This window comes from Aplidium turbinatum, chromosome 3 (genome assembly GCF_918807975.1).
Source record: "Aplidium turbinatum chromosome 3, kaAplTurb1.1, whole genome shotgun sequence".
Taxonomy (NCBI): Eukaryota; Metazoa; Chordata; class Ascidiacea; order Aplousobranchia; family Polyclinidae; genus Aplidium; species Aplidium turbinatum.
This window is the reverse complement of record NC_137474.1, coordinates 7,188,076-7,197,516: the sequence shown is the minus strand read 5'-3', so window position 1 is coordinate 7,197,516 and position 9,441 is coordinate 7,188,076. Positions and strand designations below refer to the sequence as shown.

Here is a 9,441-nt window from a genome sequence, read left to right as displayed (position 1 = left end):
GCCCCCCTAAAATTGTTTTTATAGCTACATTGCTGACTAGAGTTTAAAAACTTTTTCCAGTTAGACGGTGGGTAGCCTGCGAATGAGCAACAAAAGATAAATTCTCTTATTGGATGGAGTGATATCAGATGTTCTTTTTTGATCAAAATGAGTACTGTAGTGGCACAGTTTTCACAAGGATATTAAGTAGGCTATCAAGTATAGATTCCGTACTGCGCACATCTTTGTGTTTTGATATATATTTTGCTCACATATTTTGTGTTAAGACATGCTAGTTTATCTTGTAAGAAACGAATATAACAATTATACACCGTAGGCTACATATAGCTACCAATGACTCGGCATGTGTACTGTGCAGATATCAACTTATATTTAGCTATTTAGCCGTGGCCAAAGCAATAATCAAATAAGCCAAGACCACTTCTCTAGGTAACCGTATGATGGCCGCAAGGAGGGTGGTCAAATATTGTGCCAGTTTCTCACGACAGATTATGACACTGTTTCAATTAGAAGCGTTTTAAATGCTCAAGTGCAGCAGGCTGCTTAAGTTTGTCTTCATTGATCTTCAGTGAAAAAGTACACACAGAGAAAGCTTCAAACATTTTATTTCTAAGTCAGTATCCAACTGAGATAACTTATATATTTCGCAAAAATTCAACGCCTTGCGACTTAAATTCAATCAAATAAGCAGATTTAGCTGCTTGGATACAGAACCTATTTCTAAACGTACAGTGAAATAAAAAAAAAATGAACGAAAAGCAGCAAAAAAAGAGTCAGACGAAGCCGAGTCTGTAAGAGAGATGAGTCTTGTTGTTTGTGACGTCACAATATTGCATTGCTCACATCAACATTAGTGACGACAAAATGTGAGAGCGAAACACCAGTTGGGGAATGAAATTGGATTTTTAAACCTTCGACATTTGAGAGATACGCCAATTAAGAATACTTTTGGGTAAGAAAAAATATGCAGCACAAGAATATTATTGTGTTATGGTTTGAATGTGTAGATAAGAGTTTCAAGATTAACTTGTACAAAAACGCAGCAGGTAATTTTGAATATATGCAGTCATACTTTGGTAGGCTATATGAGGAATTATCTTTGCCAAAGGCAAACTACAAACTAGAGACAAGAACAACTATCAGCAAGAAGCAAAAACTACAATTACACCCCATCAAAATCACACCATTTTGATCGAAATCCTAACATTATACGGTTAAGAAAAAAAGGGAAATAGTAGAGTTGACCGGAAAATGTTCTGTTACTAAATGTTTCTGAATTTACGAGGCAGTTTAAGGTACATTTAACGAGGGTGGAAACATTTCTTTTAGGTCAGTGACAAAGACTTAGCAGCGCAAATTTGCAATTAATATATATAAAGTATCACAGTTTTATGAATAGCAACAAGATGGTGATGAGGTAAACCCATCAGGCAAAATCCGTCCTGTTTACATTTCATCCAACTTCCGCAGACGTTGAATTAATGTAAAAAAGACGCATTTTGCTAGCTGAAGACATGGCGCAACACACCGGCAGAACCCAAAAGCAAGAACCAAACTAAAAAAATGTGTTGAGGTTGAAACAATTATGACAACTACCAACGTCATATCGGTCCCTCCACCAATAAGCACTAAGAACGCAAGGTTACTGTGGGTCAACCTGGGTTGGAGGTCTTTCTCCATTCACAGCCTGAAAAAGAATGCGATTAAGTTACACAGAGCTTTTCTAAAAGTTCGTTAACAAAAAGGTTTTGTTTTGTAATTTCAATTCATGAAGAACATCAGTCAGTTGGTTACTTGAAAAGGGCTAACATGAGCATGGCCGAAAATGTTTGTAATTTTTAGTTTATTTTCATGTTCTATTATGTTAAATGCCGTCTGGTTGTTAGTTTTTGTTATCATAGACAAATAAAACCTAAGGAACAAAACGACCATGCAAAGTGCTCTCTTGGCAACTTCCATCACTGCAATTTCTAAATTATTGTAATTAAGTATTATCCATGGGCCATGGCGTTTGTGAAAGGTGTGTAAGCCTGAATACACAAATCCATGGGCGCATGGCGTTTGTGAAAGGGCCAGTAGTTGAAAACAATTGTAAAGTGGTCATGAGCTCGAAACAGTTGAACACGAAAGTATGAAATCAAGTTTTTTGCAACGAAATACTTTCGGTATAAACAAAATCTAGTAACTGTTTTCAATTCTCATTTTAACATTCCAAACTTACTGGGCGTTGAGGTTGTTGATCAGTGTCTTTTTGCCCCTCTTGTTTTGGGCGACGGGGGCGGTACTGTCGCCTGCGGGGCGGCTTTCCGCCATCGTCTATGTCACGCTTTTCTTGTGGGGCAGTTTCCCCATTTTCAAGCACCTCATCTTTGTGGTCTCGAGGAGGGCTGTAGATATGCACCGTTATATTAAAAATGACAAAAGAAAGTTTCAAAGTTACTTCTAGCGTTTTAGATCGGTCATGTCAAAAGTAAATGGAAAATTAAGACAGAGTCACAATAGTAAGCTGACCCTCTTCGTCGAAATCGATTTCTCCGTCGAGGTGGCCTCTTTCCGTCTTGATCCGTCTGCTCCCCTTCTCCTACTCCGTTCTCTTGAGGTCCATCTCCTTTCTGTGACCAACAACGTTAACACTGAAAGGTTTCGTATAAATTGCATCAGGCAAAAAGCGCACGATACAAGGATGCAATAGTGTCGGTGGGATAAAACAGGTTGTTTTTATGTACGACCATGGTTATCGAATTAACTTTGTGTGAAGTAGTTATATTGAAGATTCTACAGTTCAAGGCTATTTTTATGAGCAAACAAAGTCCCATTCAAAAACTTTGGTCAAAAGCATCTAAAAATAAGTAAACACTTCTTTCTAAAAAATTAAGTTGAAAAAAATTATGATTTTTCGTTTAAAACGACACGAAATTTTATTCTATCAAGGATAGTGTTGCCAAATGAAATTGTTCACTTAAGAAACGAAATTTGACACAAAATAGAATCAACACAATATACTGTTGGGTCAAAATAAAACTTTTCAAAAATTTTTTGTTTTTTAAACTAAACCTTGAATAATTTATAAATCAACAAAGAACAGCACATTTGTTGAGACTTTCGTGGTGCTTTCATGGTCATCATTATGTTCCTTCTGTTCGTGCTGCACTTTCACACTTGAATTTTGTTCATTTAGAGACGTTGGCACTTTAAACGTTTTGAAACTCCTAAATTTTGCTTGAAATGCATATTACGTAAACGAAGTAAAACAAATTAGTTCCGAACAGACCTAGTCATTATTAGGATTTCGGGAACAATTCCAAAATCTTAACTATTGCAGGTGACTATCTCACCCCATTGCATCGTCATTGCAATATAGTATGCTTACCGGCTCTCCGCGGGGTCTTTGACGACGAGGACGGTACCTTCTGGGAGGTCGGTCTTCACCATCTTCCTCCTTTCTTCCATCTCCTTCCTCTTGATCCTGGATCAAACAGGCACACGACGTTGATTCAATGTCAACTGACAATGATTTGAAGAGCAGTGAAGGTTTTTAAGAAAGTTTAAACACAAAAGTAGGGACATGATTTTATCTGACAGTTCAAGAGAGTGAGTTTCACAAACAGTTCCAATTTGCTCATGCAAGATTTATAAGATCGATTTCTTACTTTGTTTACAAAAACAACGACCTCGTCGAAATGCAAACGAACACGAGAAACATTTCCTTCAATACAAATAACAATGCTAAGTTCAGAACTACGAGGTCGAATCTACAGTCACCATACACAACTACAGAGTCAAAAAACATGATGTATCTGCTACGCTGCGTGCTAAGCTTGAAATGTATTCCATGCCATGCAACTAAGGAAACGCTATGAGGCTGGCAACCGGAATGACATTTAAAAATGCTGTGTATTTTTATTTTTCTATGTCCTACAATTCTTTCAGTTGCTCGATTGTAGAATTTCTTATAGAATTCTAACGAAAAATCAACTTTAAGTTCTTCAAAAACACCTAAAGTAGATGGTTAATCTTACTTCTGTCAATATTTTAAAGTTATATGTCTTTCAGCACATAATCTGTTCGTCAACTATTTAAAAGAAGTAACAGTCAAATTTAGTTCCTCATTTGACCTGGAGTGGCATGCGCTTTGGGCCTCGGCGAGCCCATGGTGGGGGGCGTCTGTAATATCGGCGTGGTCGGGTGTTCTGTCGAGGAGGGCGGTCTTGACCATCGCCATCTTCATGGACTTCAGCACCTTCTTCACTGATTCGCTGGAGATTACATTCCAGGAAGAATAATAAAGACACATGGTTGGATTAATAAAAAACCAAAAACGAGTTGAGACTTTAAATACAGCAACTTGCTTAGTTGCAGTAAAACGGTAGCTCTATGGTTCCAATCACTTGATACTAATTATCCTTTAGGCTAAAGTCTTGTGCAAAAGAGAATAAAAACTGGTCAGGACATAACCTGCGACGTGAGCAAGATAAATAAGAGTTGAGAAATAGTCTTACTTTTTTCGAATCAAGTGAGTACCGGTACTGAAAAAGCTTTACATTATATATACCCTTAGAAAAATAATTAATCAACGCGTAAAATAGTTGAATAGTCTACTACATTAGCAACAGAACACTGTCTTTTCGAATCTGTTTTATACTTTTATCTTGCTTTTAAATGACTTGGCCGCGGTTACCAAATACTAAAGCCATGTAAACGGAAACACGCCTCATACAACACTGCAAGAAAAATTAAACTACCATGATAATAAATGTAAAGTTCATCTATTATCTCTCAGAACGTGACTCCATACATCTACTGTCTACAGTACTACACCCAGATACTAATTACTATTGCATTTGTTCATTCAGAGTTTAAAAATAGCCTTAAAAATAGCCATCTCTCCAAAACTGTATAGAGGCATTCTACGTCGTATATACAGTATACACCATAATACATATATGCCTTTCAAACGCAAACATGCAAACGAGATACACACCAGCGATGAAAACTGCACACAAAAAAAGGTGCATTTTAACACTTTTGGTACCAATACGGTACATGCATTAGAGCTCGACCGATATTACGTTTTCAGGCCGATACCGATATTTATGAAATTTTTAGGCCGATACTGATATATATCAACTACGAAAAATTTGTTACCAACAAAGTTATTAAGCAACAAACCAGTCTAAAAAAGTTTATGCATTGGTTGCTGTGACGGAAACATCATTCTTAACACTAATCACAAAAATTATCAAAGTTCAACATTTTCAAATTGTAGTTCAAAAAAACATAGTTTATCAGTTCAAGTCATGCCAAGAAGAGAACATCTTTTGTCATCGTAAACCAGTCCAACACGACAGGAGTTTTAGCTAGGATTCGCACAAAGACTGGTGTCACCGCCACTAGCTCGACGAACAGAAACACAAATACAGCAATTAGAGCGCGAACTCTAACCAGGCAGCACCAATTAAATAGGCAGCTAGAAGAGCGCCCTTCCACGTGCACAAAACAAGACATTCGAAAGCATACCCACGTGCTGCGTGCAAAAATGAATTGTGTGCAGCCGCGTGCACGTAATTAAAACGAGAGAGTTTAAATGCGCTCTTTACAAGCAGGTTTGAACAACTTGTGTTTCTTCCAAAGGCATGTATGACTGGTTTTGAGTGTGCTGTTGCTGGCCGATACAATATATCGGCTATCCTTGATATCGGCAGATAAATATCGGCTGACCGATATATCGGTCGAGCTCTAACATACATGCACCTAAAAAAAAATCCATCAAACAGGTTTTTGTTTATTTCTTTACCTCTCTTGGACGTGGCTTGTAGTTGGGTCTGTATCTACGACGATCAGCAGCATATTTGCTTCCTTGTACTGGCTCGCCACCCAAGCCAGTTACGTTAGCAGCTTCTGGAAGGCCCTAAAAAACAAAGATCACTTTATGTTGAATTAAGCAGACACCTAACACGATGACTTTATTACAATTTCAAAAAATGAGTAATTATAGAAATCAAAACACTAGTCTACTTAATCGACCAACCATGGTCACTGAAAAAGTAACAGCTGTTGACAGATTGAATTAAGTTGTCATAATAGTGATTCCAAAACAATATTACATAAAAGACATCAAATTTCAAAAAAGCAGACGTTGCTAGTTTAGTTTGCTGAAACAAACAAACCTTTTCTCCTTCTACAACATCGAACTCCAAAAGTTCCCCATCCCCGACACTACGTAGATATTTCTTAGGGTTGTTCTTAATTATGGCTGTTTGATGTATAAATACATCTTCTTTGTTGTCATCTCGATTGATGAATCCATAGCCATTTCGTACATTGAACCACTTGACAATGCCAGTGCAGTGAGTAGCTGAAAGAAAAGAACTTGTTAAGTTAGACAAGGTCTGTACAAGAAACTTTTCCTCTTCACTTGCTTTCACAATCCTTTTTCACAAACAAGACAAAGTTTCTCAAACACCGACAAAACATATTGCTGATAAAAGTTTTGCAAAAAGTCTGAGCTTCGACTTATAAAAATTTGAAGACTAGATGTACACCTACTTGGAAAGCAGTGCATTTTTAAAAGTGCAACTGTAAATATGTTTCAGAGCCTTGTTTGAGTTGTTCTTACCTGAGTGAGAGCACAAACATGACATTAATTACTAGATTTTTGAAAACAATTTTTTATTTTGGTAGCCGGGTGCAAGAATTTGGTCACTGAAAAGAAGCTCTTGTAATTGAAAGAGGCTGACTCAATGGCAACATGTCCTTTCTCTGCTTTTTGTTCTCTGTCACATTTGAGATTCGCAGTGGACTGTATGTTGTGACAATATTGCAAAATAAACTTTAATTATGATGATTCTCAAAAGTGTTCACAGTACCGGTATCCTGGTATTATACATGTCAATACCGAATGTTCATCTCACACAAAAGCAGACCTCTAGTCTAGACATTTTAACTGTTTATACGATGATCTACACTCTACAGTTGGTTGGTTTTGAGTCTTTATCTTAACATGTAGTCTTGTGGTTCATAATCACAGTAGAGAAGGCCTTTTTTAATCCTATAGCCTTCAGCCCTTACAGGTGAACATAATCGCAGCTGTCTTTAATCACAGCTGCTGTCTTCTGTGTGGCGTTGTGTATTTAATCGCTGCGGGAGATCTTGCGACAATTTTTGTGTATTGGTAAGGATCTTGAGCACTTTGTCAAAAGAAAAATGTGGTCAAGTGATAAGATAAGTCTACAAATCAATCAAGATTTCTATTCGATTAACCCTTATCTGTTGAAGTTTATTCACAAGTGAATGGGAATGGTTTGGGATTATGCAATGCTGTGCAATGAAGCGATTTATACCCTTAACCGATATGCGATTAACCGATTTTGACTGTAAAACTTTTCACTGACCATGGAATTGGCATTTTATGCCATATCAATTTATTTTTCTTCATTGACATGTCTAAAACACAAAGATAGCACTAGCTACAATAAGCAAAATGCCAGCAAGCTAATGAATGAGAAAATATTCTTCTACGACCTAGAACAATATGAAACATGCACTGATGGATGTTTGGGAAGTCAGAAACATATTTGTGGATAGCATAATTACAAAACTGAGTTTTAATTTTTTCTTATGTATATACATGAATTTAACGAATTCATTATCAGTATAGCTTGGTATAGGAATCATGTATTACACAATTTTATTTGTAGTCGTTAACACGTCCAAGATGAAAAAATGATATTTCCTACACTAAGAAATACACATTACACAAGCACATCAATGAACCACAAAAGATCGTGGAAAACCTGTAAAAAGTTGAAACCATGTATAAATAGACTTTTGTGTAGTACAATACATTGATAGCAAAACGAGAAATGAAGGCAATCTGCAAGGAAAGAATCAGCCACTCCAACTAGAGGGGACAAAACAGAGTTCAGATAGTGATGCTAACAGCAAAACAGTCAACTAAATCTCACATAAAAAATATAAACACAAAACATACATGCATTTGCAAGAATGATGTTGTCAATGGAGATTTTTTTAAAGCTGAAGATTCAAAGAAAAAAACCATCCATGTTTTACTAAAAGTTGGAGTTGTTCATTTTACTATTTTGAATTCAGTTTAAATTTGTGTTCAGTGTTCAGCTGTGAAGCGTAAAAAAAAATTGGAAAACAAAACTTTTCTTTATTTTAACTTTCTGGCTTGAATTCTTGCAACTACTGATATTTTAGTGCTGCTGCAAAGAGATCATAAATATTTAAAAACTTTTTTTCAAATTCTAAATTGTGTCACAGGCTAGTACCTAGCCTATTATATTTAAGTAATTTTTGTTTTCAGCATAAATTTAAAGATTTTGACTTTTCAAATAACGCAAAAGACCAATTTCTTGGAATAGTTGCTTTATGTTTTTGTACCACTGTCATTTAGTAGCTTAACATATTTTGAAGGCATGATCCAGATTCTTTAAAATTAACCATGTGTGATCAGCAAAATACTTTATTGGAAATTATCGTTTCGAAATATGAACAACACTAAAGTATGTTCACATGTGATAACAAGAATGTAGCCTAGCAACGACATAAGCACTAGTACTTTAGTTGGTGTATGTATTTTTTCACATGAATCTTGACCAAACAAACATACCTAGCCTATTTGTTTAACTGAAAAGACATGCCAATACAGTTGTTCTAATTGCAGATGGATAAATTCCAACTCACCAAGTACTTTCCTTTCAGTGGCAATCGCTTTGCCGGTTAGTTCATCAGGCTGCGCAGTTTGCTCCGACATGGTTTGTGTGCTCATGATCAATAGTTTTCCACCACAGTTCAAAGCCGCAAATGCAATAATTTTTCACTTTCAGACTTCAGTGATTTCGGCTTGAGTTTAGTCTGAGTCACGTCGAACAGAGTTGCCAAATAAATTCTTTGTATCGGACAAATGATGTCCTAACTCCTAACCGTCAAGTCCATTTTAAAAAATACAAAAAATATTTTAAAAATGTGTTGCGATAAAAAAAAACTTAAAAATAGCCTAATTTATTTGCCTCAAATTTACTCAAAAATATTTTTTTAGCACAAAAATTTGGTGCAGTTACTGCGGTCACTTGAAAAAGTATAATATGCTCAAAACTGTTTTTAAACCGCAATCTTTCTGTAATTCATACCGCTATTTCTAAAACAAAAACCTTTCAAAAAGGTGCAAACCTTCAAATAATCTAACAAACGGCTTTTCAAAAAGCGAAAACATATGCTAGCCTACTGTCGAAAAAGACATTGTTAAGTTTCTCAAACGTGCAAAAAAGATTGAAAACTGGCAATTAATTTTAACAAAAGTCTGAAACATGATTTATTTATTCAAGCGTATCAAATATATTTTCATCATTCGGAAAAAATACAGACGAAAATAAATGTCCTTGAGGTTTCATATTTCATAATTCATATAACAGTTTAATT

The 9,441-nt window shown here is 35.9% G+C and overlaps 1 protein-coding gene across 2 annotated transcripts; it reads right to left on the bottom strand.

The window, feature by feature from the left end:
- Positions 1-588: 588 nt before the first annotated feature.
- On the bottom strand, positions 589-8,865 carry LOC145767010 (B box-binding protein-like). Of its 2 annotated transcripts, XM_082578738.1 has the most exons (8): positions 8,707-8,865; positions 6,168-6,355; positions 5,795-5,908; positions 4,116-4,256; positions 3,371-3,466; positions 2,512-2,612; positions 2,222-2,387; positions 589-1,687 (listed from the first exon to the last, which is right to left on the bottom strand). In XM_082578738.1, the coding sequence occupies exons 1-8, from the start codon at positions 8,789-8,791 to the stop codon at positions 1,643-1,645; spliced, it is 936 nt and encodes a 311-aa protein (XP_082434864.1). In that variant the 5' UTR covers positions 8,792-8,865; the 3' UTR covers positions 589-1,642. The 2 variants fall into 2 exon arrangements, with proteins under 2 accessions (XP_082434864.1, XP_082434865.1); XM_082578739.1 differs by lacking the exon at positions 4,116-4,256.
- Between the last annotated feature and the right edge of the window lie 576 nt (positions 8,866-9,441).